The sequence below is a fragment of the Vipera berus genome (assembly GCF_964194415.1).
Source record: "Vipera berus genome assembly, chromosome: 1".
Classification (NCBI taxonomy): domain Eukaryota; kingdom Metazoa; phylum Chordata; class Lepidosauria; order Squamata; family Viperidae; genus Vipera; species Vipera berus.
Window position 1 is genome coordinate 257648722 of NC_138202.1, and position 13362 is coordinate 257662083.

At 38.4% G+C, this 13362-nt stretch overlaps 1 protein-coding gene across 3 annotated transcripts in view; it reads right to left on the minus strand.

The window, feature by feature from the left end:
* Positions 1–4371: 4371 nt before the first annotated feature.
* The window catches only part of FRK (fyn related Src family tyrosine kinase), a 62112-nt gene continuing 53121 nt past the window's right edge, over positions 4372–13362 (minus strand). For 2 of the 3 annotated variants that reach the window (XM_081325426.1, XM_081325425.1), the window contains one exon: positions 5886–8896. In XM_081325426.1, the coding sequence (XP_081181552.1) occupies positions 8682–8896 (215 nt within the window). In that variant the 3' untranslated portion in view covers positions 5886–8681. Of the gene's footprint in view, positions 4752–5885; positions 8897–13362 lie in introns of those variants that run through there. The other variant, XM_081325427.1, reaches the window with a different exon arrangement.

Consider the following 13362-nt stretch of genomic DNA (forward strand, 5'->3'; position numbering starts at 1 on the left):
GATTATACTGAACAAGGCTCAATTCTTCGTCCATTTTATCCCTTATATTTTCATTTTCTAATACCTTTGCTTCTAATATAGAGTTCTTTTGACTGAGATCCTCCACTTTTATATCCAGCTATAGCACACATTCAGCTACGGATTCAACCTTAGACAAGATGTCCACCCTCATTGCTCTCAGCTTCTCTTCCATCTTCTTCTCCAATTTCTCCATTTTCTCCTCCAATTTCTCCTCCAGCTTTTTCAACTTTTCATCCATCATATCAGACATCAATTGTGCATGCTTTCCAAGAGCGTCTTGTAAATCCTTAAGCGTCAATACCGGGGGAGATGCAGGAGGAAGCAAAGCTTGCAATGAGGTCTCTTGCACCAGGGAAGACCCCGCATTCCGAAGAGCTTTAGAAGTTTTAGCCGCCATCTTCCCCCACTTTCACTTATTACGCACTTTCACTTTAAAGCTATAAAATCCATTGAGCTAGAGAGTAAAAATAAAGAGTCCACTTCACCTTGACCTCCTGTACCGCTCTGCCTGCATCTTGATAATCAAAAGTATTTCCTTTTGGCAGGGGTGGTTGCTAACGCCTGGCTCTGCTCCAAAAATCCCAGAGCAGAGGCGCTGCGCAGCTCGGAGCAACCCAGGCTTCGGGGGGGCTCATCCTTCAGCCGCCCAAGCTCTCAGCTCAGGCGGCCCCGGAGAGCTCAACCCCTACCTGGGGCCTCACCCCCTCCTCTTCTCCCGAGGAGGGGGCTTCAAATCCATCTAAACAGCTGATCGGCACTGTTTACGATGGAAAAACACAGCTGCGGAGCGGGCAGCCCGAAAACGGCTGTCTTTCGACGTCGCGTCGCCACCGGAAGTCGCTGGCTCTTCAGCTTTGAAACAGAGATGAGCACCAGCCCCTAGAGTTGGAAACAGCAAACACACATGTGCGAGGGAACCTTTACCTTTACCTTTTAGTCTTTCTGAATGGATTTTTAAAAATTCCATTTCTTCTTCAGGGGAAATATTCTATCCTGCCTCTTTTAATATTCCCCAAAATATTTCATTCTCAGAGGGAGGGGTGCTGACTTCCTACACAAGTCTGGTATCTGCATTCAGATTTGCCCTGGTAGTTTGTGAAAAATCTGCTACATTTTATATACAGTGGCATAACACTAGGAATCTATGTAACTTCTCTAATGTCACCACTTGCAGGTTCACTATCAAATCTTCAAGCTACAGCAGACCTATCTATAGGGTGCCTACAAAGGGTGTTAAGTGTATTCCTTTTAGTTATACTTGAAGGTGTGCTAAGATAAAAAATCTTTACCTCCATCTACTGGGGATTTTTAAAATTGTTTTAAAAAACATCAGTGGTATGTTTGTATAATTGAATTAAAGGTAATGCTGAGGGGGAAAAACAACCAACTGCATTGTTATTCTTCTTTCTGGAGCAATTGTTCATATTATTAGGCTTTTGAGTGACCCTTTATATTGTAATGTTGAATCTATTAAAGGTACTTTCTTTTAATGGAAAAACAAAATCAATGTCATCTGGTATTTTACTTTATTTTTATTTTATTTATGAGATTTAGAGCCAGTCCAGCTTGAGAGGAATTCTAAGTGGCTTACATTAAAAAAAAATACATTAAAAAAAACCAATAAAGAAAAGCCTATGTGTCTAGACAAACCACACTCCCTAAAACATAAAACACAACCAGACAAGGCTCCAAAATTACATGACTTCAAGGTCTGGAAAAATTATTCTTTCCCACTCTCTCAGTCCAACAAAGTTGCTATTGGAGAGATAGAATAAAGATGGCTGCCCAGGTAAGACTTGAACTCTTCACGAAAAAGAATAAATCTAACCAAGCAATGAACCCAATCTCAATCAACCAGTTGCTCAGTTGAAAAACCACTTAGAACAGGGGTCTTCAAACTCGGCCCTTTTATGACTCATGGACTTCAACTCCCAGAATTCCTCAGCCAGGCATGCTGGCTGACGAATTCTGGGAGTTGAAGTCCATGAGTCATAAAAGGGCCGAGTTTGAAGACCCCTGAGTTGGAAGATGACCACTTGCTCAGATGGCCTAATCTAATGCCATTCTTTCCACCTTCCATAAATTCATCCTTCAAGGTAAATATAGAAACATACATTTCATTTGTTTCCAACAGTATGCCAAACATTTTGGATGAAAAAAATCATTATATTTCAGCTTGTATGTGAAATGGCAGGTTGGGGAAGCGGTGTTGCTCTAATGTGCATCAGTTTAGAGCAGTTTTTCCCCAACCTTGGCAACTTTAAGACATGTGGACTTCAACTCCCAAAATTCCCCAGCTAGCCATACCATTAGAATTTCTCAAATTGAAATGTTTGCTGTTTGATTAGCCATTAACCAAAGGATCCTTCTCAAACTTTTCAATAGTTTGAGTATAGTTTCCTACTCTCTACCAGATTATTGCTTAAGAATCAATATCATTTTTAATAACTTAAAAAGCACCCTTGAAGGTCTCTATCTTTTTATTTCCCCAGTCCCAGTTTTAGCTTTATGTTTTTGAACCCATTAGTAAAGAGCATGCCCTCTTGTTCCATGACCGTTTGTTTGCATTTACTTAAGAGCTTTTAATGAGGGATTTTGCCAGAGGCTTTTTGAAAATTCCAAGTACAGAATATCACATGCACATCTCCATTCATACGCCTGCAGATATCCTCAACAATGGTTAATAAGGCAGGATTTGTCTTTGCAAACTCCGTACAGATTTTCCTTTAACAAGACCTGAACTACTTTTTTTTCTTTGATTATTGTTTTCAGCGATTTATGGATACATAAAGCTCATGGATACATCATTCCCTAGGTCCTTTTTTAAAAAACTGTTGCCACAAATGGGGTCACACTTTTCCTTCATTGGCCTTTTTCTCAGTTTGGCTATTTACCAGCCTGCCCTGGATGTCTAATGCAAGGGATGAGACATTCCTTACAAATTCCCCTGCATTTGGGAGGAAGCTAAGAAAGCCTACCTCTATCCTTAAAAGAGAAGTGATGGTTCAGATTTGGAATGCCCATGTAAGAAAGCATTCCAGCCTTTTCACTACTTCTCCATCAGCTGAAGAAATGCTGACAGGCTGTCAAAGATGACATCTTGAAAAGTTGTAACAACAGGAGAGTGGCCTTGTGCATGCTTTAGATAGTTCTACAAATTGAACTGATATCTTGGGGGGGTGTCTCCTGTAATCCTCCCACAATATCTTTACAAGTCCACTAACATTAGTGTTAGAAGCATTGTGGACAAAACAAAAGAGTGAATACACAAATGTGTGCATTGATGGACTGAGGCAGAAAAGAAGCTGTTGAGAGTTGGGGAGCATACAAGTTTAATTTGATTATGGTTGGTTGCATTGTCAGCCAATGGTTGTTTAGACTGGAAGTGGCATTTTTATTCACCTGTCATATACTTCCCAAGGACCTGGGATAGGCAGGTGTTGTTGTTTGATGGTGACAAAGGTATTGTTGCAGGATATGAGCTGTTCTGAATAAAGCTGCATTTTGTGACTGATGGTGATTTTTGTCAATGACAATGGTGTTCAAGTGGTGCTCAAGTTGTTTTGAGATTGCATTCAAAGTGCCTATCACTATTGGCACCATTTTGTGTGCCACAGTTGTTCTACTTCTGTTTGCAAGTCTTCGTATATTGTGATTCCCTCCCCCCAGTTCTTTCTCTTTGATTCTGCTGGCTCCAGGTACTGCAAGTCCACTATCCAGACTACTTTTTTCTTATCACGAGTTAAGTCTGGCATGTGTGGCAGGTGCATGTCACACTAATACTCCAGACATCATCATCATCATGATCATAATCATCATGATCATATTATTATTATTATTATTATTATTATTATTATTATTATTATTATTATTATTATTATTATTATTATTATTATTATTACTACTACTATTATTGATCTTACCTAAATCCATCTTTATTTCTTAATGAAATGTTAAGTTTCATTTTACTTTCTTTAGTAGGCTAGCTGAATGACTAACTTAAATGTTTTGGATAACTTAAATATTGGGTATGCTTTAGCTATTTGAGACAATTTGCAACAAAAAACATGCTCAAACATTCTGTGTAGTGAGTTTCATAGGATATTTGAGAATAGATCATTACAATGGATATTATCCATTATTTATTAGGTGTATACTTCAATACTAGAATCTTCTCTTTAATTCAGTATATTATATATTGGATGGGTTATTTGTGGACTGTGGACTTTGCTTTTACAGCAAAGAAATTTTCATTAGAAGCATTAGGAACTGCAGTACAAACCTACAGTATGTTTATTTCTTCTTGTTGTAGTAGTTTGGCTTGTGATTGATCCTCTACTTGTGGTCAAAATCATTTCCATTGTCTCTGGCCAGTTCTATTGCCAATTAAGATTCTGCATTGCTTGCCCCTGTTCCTGGGTACTGTGTGTGAAGCAATAACTGTTTCCCTTCATGTGCTAATGCTAAAATGTGTTTCAGACAAACCATGGAAGGTCACAAAAGAAACCTGTTTATGCATCATATTGTTTACTTGTTTATATTCATTGGCCTGTAGACTGTTTATGCATCATATTGTTTACTTGTTTATATTAATTGGCCACTCAACTCCACTTGACTCATGCTCAATAGATCCTCAGGAATTTTGAAGAAATTTTCCATGGAAACAAGCCCATTCTTCTAAGTCTGAACACATAAAAGCAGGAAGGCTCCTATCTAGACAGTCATATGATCTATAAATATGAATATGAAAAAACCTTATAAAATGAAGTCAAAACTTGATTAAAACTGAGTCAAAGTATTTCAACTGCTTTTTCTATTCTTGCATAAACCAGACAAACATAATTTGCCATCACAGGTATAAAATAGGAACATGGAATTTTTTATGGAACCAAATTTATCAGCCAGGCTAGGAGTAGGGTTGAAATATACATTAACTAAGCACATGATGAAGTGAATTACTGTTATAAGTCCTTCTTTCTTCTCATGCATCTAGAAAAAAGAAGAATATGCCAATAGAACCAAGTACATTAGAGCAGGGGTGTCAAACTGCCGGCCCATGGGCCAGACACGTCATCCGGAAGCCGCACCCACTCCATTGCCGGCAATGGCAAAACTGTCCCAATACATTGCACGACATCATGTGACGTCACGAGTTTGACATGTCTGCATTAGAGGATTAGCTACATGAAAAACACTCATGGGACTTCATTCCACCTGATCCATAAGAAGCAAAATTTGGAGGACCATTATCTTGATTTTTTTCAGGAGCACAGATTCCCAACAGTGGTTAACAGCAGTCATAATGACATAATTTCTTTTCTTTCTTTTTTTCTAAGATTCATTAGGTTTTGGTTTTGTGGATAGCAGCTGCAACAGTTGGGTTCATACATCTCATTAGGATTAAATCATAATGTGGGTTGTTTGGTTAGGCTTTAGCATGTGGTATGAACTAAATCTCTGTGGCTTTTCAATCAACAAAGGTTAAATAACCATAGCTTAGACTGGTCAAAGAGTCGGGATATTTTGTTGACAGCCTGGCCATTTAAATCTACTTAATGCTAGAGATTTAGCTTCATTCTAGGACAATTTGTGTGGGAAATACTTGGAGAAAAATCTGGAAAGATTTTTTTCTCCAATGGGAAAAATATAATAAAAGTCTTGGTTTGTTATATTTTTTAGAACTGTCAATTCCTTTTTAGATTTTATTAGAATCCCTCTACCTCTCCTGCATCATTCATTCACCATCCATTACATGACTGTGTTGTTTAATGGTGCTTACATCTTTTCATTTACATATGTTCTAGCCCATCAAGGACAGAAACAAAGCATTTTGTTTATTCCTGAAATAAATTATAGCACAAGTACATTCAACAATTTATGTGAGTAAGACTACATCTTTATAAGCAGTTTTTCACTGCCAATTAAATACATCTCTTTGATGCAATATTGAGAATGGATGACAAATTCTTTCTTTTTTTTTTAGAATGGAGTAAAACCGAATATGCAGTTGCCAATAGTAGTACCTTTCCTATCACCACAGCAGAAAAGAAACAAAGCAAACCAATGACATTACAGTATTTGTTCATAGATAATGGCTTCACTGGTGTTATGCCACCTTCACTGCATTGGCATGATACTAAGTAGTCTTAACCCTCTCCAAATAATGGACTGGTGTTCTTTTTTCAGTGACCACAGTAAAAAATTGAAATGTAGAACCTTGGATTTACATCCAAGGCTTCAGAAATCAAGTTCATTGAATGATGTCACAGTTAGAAGAGATTTGTTCATCATAAAAGAATTATTTGGTATAAAGTTATTATCTGTTGTTGTTGTTAGTTGCGAAGTTGTGTCCAACCCATTGCAACCCCATGGACAATGTTCCTTCAGGCCTTCCTGTCCTCTACCATCTTCTGGAGTCCATTTAGGCTCACGCCTACTACTTCAGTGACTCCATCCAGCCACCTCATTCTCTGTCGTCCCTTTCTTCTCTTGCCCTCAATCTTTCCCAGCATTAGGCTCTTCACCAGTGAGTCCTTCCTTCTTATTAGGTGGCCAAAGTATTTGAGTTTCAGCTTCAGGATCTGACCTTCTAAAGAGCAGTCAGGGTTGATCTCCTCTAGGACTTACCGGTTTGATCGCCTTGCAGTCCAAGGGACTCATAGGAGTCTTCTCCAGCACCATAGTTCAAAGGCTTCAGCGCTCAACCTTTCTTATGGTCCAACTTTCACAGCCATACATTGCAACTGGGAAGACCATAGCCTTGACTATACACACTTTTGTTGGCAGGGTGATGTCTCTGCTTTTTAGTGTGCTGTCTAGATTTGCCATTGATTTCCTCCCCAGGAGCAAGCGTCTTTTAATTTCTTGGCTGTAGTCCCCGTCTGCGGTGATCTTGGAGCCCAGGAAAATAAAACCTGTCACTACCTCCATTTCTTCCCCATCTACAGTATTTGCCAGGAATTGAGAGGGCCAGATGCCATGATCTTAGTTTTCTTAATTTTTAGTTTCAACCCAACTTTTGCACTCTCCTTCTTCACCCGCAACAAGAGGCTCTTTAGTTCCTTTTCACTTTCTGCCATTAGAGTGGTATCATCTGCATATCTTAGGTTGTTAAAGTTATTATTATAAAAGATAAATGTAATTAATGTGAGAGGAAGATTTCAATCTATACTTTATTTTTATTGCAAGTGATTTTTTTTTGCCATATCAAAGGGTGATGCTTCCAACACGCAAGTCTGATCTCTGATAATACCTGCAGAAGTTAAACACAATCTCCAGAAAGTAGAATATACTTTCTTTTTTTAGTGTCAAAAAGTAGACTTTCGTGGATTTGCCATTTATAGAAAATGAATTGCCAAAAATAACTGGCAGCATAGTTCTCATTAAGACAAACTAAAAGAATGCACAATGAAAATAAATAACATAGATGTCTAACAAATAGTACCTTTATCTGGAGTTTTATTTAACAAGCCAATGTTTTACATTAGATTGTTTTTTTACGGTCCTAGAAGTACAATCCAAGTACCTCAAACAGGCATTTCATAAAAAGGATGAGTGGCCCCAATTCAATCAGCATTGTGGTCCAGGATCAGACAAATAAAAACAGAAATCCATCTATATCAGAAAATTGGTTGACAGAATTATTTGAAATCACTGCTTGGAGGCAGCTGATCCTTACTGAGAGCCTGTTAGAAGAAGTAGAGGCTGGCACTGTAATGCATAAACAGTTGTGCACTATTTGATTGTTATAAAATTACAAAGGCTATATTTATGAACTGAAGCTCATCACTTGACTGCAAAAGAAGCCCATTATCTGTGCAGATTGTTTACCCAGGTAAACTTTCTTTTTTCCCCCTAAAGTAAATATATATCCATTGCATGGGTGCAGCCCCAGCATCTAATTCAGGATGGCCAGAATTGTAGCTGCAGTATATGTATAGAAAAGGGAAACATGTATAGAAATATGTATAGAAAAGGAGACAAGGTATTTTTATGGATAGATTATCCATAAGCACAATCACATACTTTCATAAAAACAAATCAATGTGATTTAACAGATTACTTGTGGAATCTGGAGAATAACCCATAATCATTCTGAAGTATTAAAAGTAGTGTTACAATGCCTCTTGTGTGGCGGCTGTTTATGATTTGTGTTCTTTACTATCCCTTGTTTAAATAATAAATAGAATAACTTCATTGTACAGCAGAGAGAGAGAGAAAGATCCTGCCTATTTCAGTATTCTTAATCTGACAGTACAAATGACTGCCATCAAGACTGTGGCATAATGTCACAGATTTTAATAAACACACATTCCTTGGCATTCGCCACTATTTTAAGTTCACCATTTATCTGCTCTGAGGTTAGATTGATCTCACAGTTACTTTGGTGAAAATAGCAGCTTTTGTTTGATGTAGCATGTAATAGCCTAACAAATGCATTATTCTTACAGAAAAGGTTTTCTTTCTTCTAGTCCCATTGCAGAGAGTATGCACCTATGTGTATGGGTGTGTGTTTGCATGTGTACATATATGTATATGTACACACACACACACACACATGTACACAGGTAGATTATCTTCATTCTACAACTTTGACTTGAAATGATTTTTAAAAATTCCTAAAGGAAAGTTGTTCTTGAGCAGTAGCAACACGTATTCATTCAATGTATAAAAGTATTTGCATCTGCATAAGATGTGGAATCCATGTCATAATAATCTTCTAATCTCCAGTGCAAAGTTTCAAAAGTTGGTCGTTCTTTGGGTTCGACATTCCAACACTGTAACATAATGTTGTACAACTCTAGAGGACAATTAGCTGGTTGAGGCATTCTGTATCCTTGATCCAGTTTCTGGAGCACTTGAAAACCCATCAGACCTATGATGCAGTTTTAAAAGATTAGCAACGATACATGATAAACATGCTAACTTGAAATAAAATGGGAGGAGGATACATTCTTTTGCACAAGACTTCATGCTTTCTAGCATCTCTGCAAATTAGCATCCTTAATACAAGAAATAATTCTACCCATTTAAATTTAATTTTTAGTTTGGCAAATGGTTAAAAATGTGGAAAAGCTCACACTGAGAGTTTTGGGCTTCCCAATAGGATCATGGAACTGACTCGAGAAATATGGCTGTCTTTGCTGAAATGACAGAAATCTCTCCCTGTTTATTGTAAGGATGCCAAGAAAATTATCCACAAGCTCCTGAAGTGATCAGTTTGCCTAATGGTAGAACCAGCATTGCTTCAGTTAAACAAATATTGTCTGGATTCGGACAGAGCACGACAACTAATCTTTTCCTTTCACTTTGGGTGGGCTGGGGGCACTTGATACAATAGGCATCTCTCATAAACCAATGGCAAAAATTGTGCATTGCATGTCACAATGTAACCTCTAGTCATTCACATTTCCATTCTGGGATCAAACACAAGTACATAAGCTTTTTTTTTCCACTTCAGCTCTTTCTTCCCCTCCCCTGCAGATGCTTATGGTTCTTGCAGTGTATAAATATAGCGACTGGGACTTAAAATTACATATGAATCTGGGCATTCTGGCTTAATCCACAAACAATAATTAATACTGTGGCTTAGAATTATTAGCAACCATAACAGAAGACATAAGGGAAGACCAGGAAGACCAATCTTTTCAGGTTCTGGGTTGACTGAACAACTGTGCACAATAGCAAAGGGGAAAATATGTTTGCTTATATAGCTATAGGGTCCTTTTAAAAGTATAAAATATAACTTGTGCTGGTTAACAAACTCAGTAAAGTTAAGTAAGTATAAAATATATCAGATCTCATATGAGAAAATAGGTATCCTGAAACACCTGGTTCAACTCAGTGGACCTATTTAGATGTTTTCAGCAGGGATTTGGGGAATTTCCAGCAATTTGGTCAGCAGTTTTGTTGGGTGCATAGATAATTTTTGGAATTCAGAGGCAACACAGGCATTTGCAGGATTGCTCTTGAGAAGCTCTCCCCAGGTGTCAATCAAACAAAGGCTGTTCCTTGTAGAAGAAATGCTACAATTGATGATTGGAGTCACACTGTGCGAAACAAGAGTGGCATTGTTATGTTTAAGTCAAATTCTGAGCTTACACAATAGCAATAAGGCTAGTGAAGTTTTGCCTGGGCACAGGACAGAAACAACATTGATTGTTATGGATGATCTGTAACAGGACCCCTCCTGATTCTGTAATTCTGCAATTGATGCCAGAAAACATGCATGAGTCAGCTCCAAGATATAAATCAGACCAAGAAATGAACTCCAAGTTAAGATGAAAATGACTTTATCATTGATAACTAACACCTGATAAATTCTCAAACATGTATAAAGTCATTGACATGTATGTTGGAAATGCATTTCTAAAGAAGGTGCTTTTTATCATCTTTGGTGGACTTGTGATAAAGCAAAAAAATATTGGGGCCAGATCCATGTTACAAGGCAGCAGATTCTTAAAATGAACATAAAATTGAAAACTGAAGCTTTTCTTTTAGGATTACTGAACAAGGAACTGGGGGGAAAATGGAACTTTCTTATTATATGTATATGCTGACTGCAGTAAGAATTCTTTATGCAGTGAAGGTTAAATCTCAGAAAAGACAATTTAGTCCAGATTGCAAAAAGATCTTTTTTTTTTTGGGGGGGGGGGTGTTTCAAAGAAACTCTACTCCAGTTACCTCATTATAACTGAGGCTGGGGAATGACTAGTTTTTGAATCTTCATTTGCCCCAGGCTAGTGTTAAGATACCTTCCTGAAATATCTGTTATTCTTCTGTTGTCTTTCCTTCCTGGCTACATAGAATTTGACAAACTGGTGCAGAAGGCAGGTGCTAATTTGCTGACAAGTGAAAGTTGATGTAGCAGAGTGATACCTAAATTGTAGAGGCTGCATTGGTCCCCATAGGTTTCCAGGCCCAGTTCTAGGTGCCAATTGCTGGTCCACGTGCTCCAGTAAAATTTGCCCAAATATGCTAGCTTAGAGCACATCCATGCATCTCTCTTGTTTCGGTGTCAAGGGGAGGACGAAGACTAGCCTCTCAGTTCAAGCCCCCTGCTCTTTAACAACTCATACCTCATATTTCAGGTCAGATTCTTATTTCTTTATCTTTCAGGAAAGGTATAAAACATGATTTTTCTCAGAAAATTTGGCAGAAGATGTCATCTCAATGATAGCAGCAGTTTTGGGTAATAATAAGCTAATTTAGCTGAAAATCTTGTTTACAGGTCTATGGTTTTATTATTTTATTGATGTAAGCTGCTTAGAAACTTTGGAAGAAGCTGTGGGGCAATGAGAAGCAGAGGTGGTCAAACCGATTCTTTTATCAAAGAAGAGAATATATTTAATCTTGCTTCCATTTTGACCTTGCTTCCAGATTTTGTGCTTGCAATGAAAAACTAAAAATGAAATCTTGATTTTGTTTTAGTTAATTGTACATTGTTGTTGTTGTTAGCTGTGAAGTCATGTCTGACCCATTGTGACCCCATGGACAATGTTCCTACAGGCCTTCCTGTCCTCTACCATCTTCTGGAGTCCATTTAGGCTCATGCCTACTGCTTCAGTGACTCCATCCAGCCACCTCATTCTTTGTCATCCCCTACTTCTCTTGCCCTCAATCTTTCCCAGCATTATGCTCTTCTCCAGTGAGTCCTTCCTTCTTATTAGGTGGCCAAAGTATTTGAGCTTCAACTACATGATCTGGCCTTCTAAAGAGCAGTCGGGGTTGATCTCGTCTAGGACTGACTGGTTTGATCGCCTTGCAGTCCAAGGGACTTGCAGGAGTCTTCTCCAGCATCATAGTTCAAAGGCCTCAATTCTTTGGTGCTCAGCCTTTCTTATGGTCCAAATTTCACTGCCATACATTGCAACTGGGAAGACCATAGCCTTGACTATACGCACTTTTTTGATAGGGTGATGTCTCTACTTTTTAGTGTGCTGCCTAGATTTGCCATGGCTTTCCTCCCCAGGAGTAAGCATCTTTTAATTTCTTGGCTACAGTCCCCATCTGCAGTGATCTTGGAGTCGAGGAAAATAAAATCTGTCACTACCTCCATTTCTTCCCCATCTATTTGCCAGGAATTGAGAGGGCCTGATGCCATGTATCTTGTTTTTCTTAATATTAAGTTTCAACCCAAGTTTTGCACTCTCCTTCTTTACCCGCAACAAGAGGCTCTTTAGTTCCTCTTCACTTTCTGCCATTAGAGTGGTATCATCTGCATATCTTACGTTGTTGATATTTCTCCTGGCAATTTTAATTCCCACTTTTGATTCATCTAGCTCTGCCTTTGTCATGATGTGCTCTGCATACAAGTTAAATAGGCAGGGTGACAGGATAAAGCCTTGCTAGACTCCTTTCCCAATTTTGAACCAATCAGTGGTTCCGTGTCCAGTTCTCACTGTTGCTTCTTGACCCGCATATAGGTTTCTCAAGAGACAAATAAGACGGTTTGGAACTCCCATCTCTTTAAGAACTTGCTACAGTTTGTTGTGATCCACATAATCAAAGGCTTTAGCACAGCCAATGAAGCAGAAGTAGATGTTTTTCTGGAACTCCCTAGCTTTCTCCATGATCCAGTATATGTTGGCAATTTGATCTCTAGTTCCTCTGCCTCTTCAAAATCCTGCATGTACTTCTGGTAGTTCTCGATCCACATACTGCTGAATTCTAGCTTGTAGGATTTTAAGCATAACTTTACTATCATGTGAATTGAGTGCAATGGTGCGATAGTTTGAACATTTTTTGGCACTGCCTTTCTTTGGACTTGGAATGTAAACTGATCTTTTCCAATCCTGTGGCCACTGTTGGGTTTTCCAAATTTGCTGGAAAATTGAGTGTAGCACTTTTACTGCATTATCTTTTAAGATTTTGAATAGCTCAGCTGGAATACTGTCACCTCCATTAGCTTTGTTTTCGCTCAGTTTTTCTAAGGCCCACTTCACTTCACATTCTAGGATGTCTGGCTTGAGGTGAGTGACCACCTCATCTTGGTTATCAGGGATGTTAAGCTCATTCTTGTATAGTTCTTCTGTGTAATTTTGCCACTTCTTCTTAATCTCTTAAGCTTCTGTTAGGTCCCTGCCATTTTGATCCTTTATCATGCTCATTTTTGCATGAAACGTTCCCTTCATCTCTCCACTTTTCTTGAAGAGATCTCTAGTCCTCCCTATTCTATTGTTTTCTTCTATTTCTTTGCACTGTTCATTTAAGAAGGCATTCTTATCTCTTCTAGCTATTCTCTGGAATTCTGCATTCAATTGGGCATATCTTTCTTTTTCTCCCTTGCCTTTCACTTCCCTCCTTTCCTCAGCTATTTGCAAAGCTTCCTCAGACAGCCAT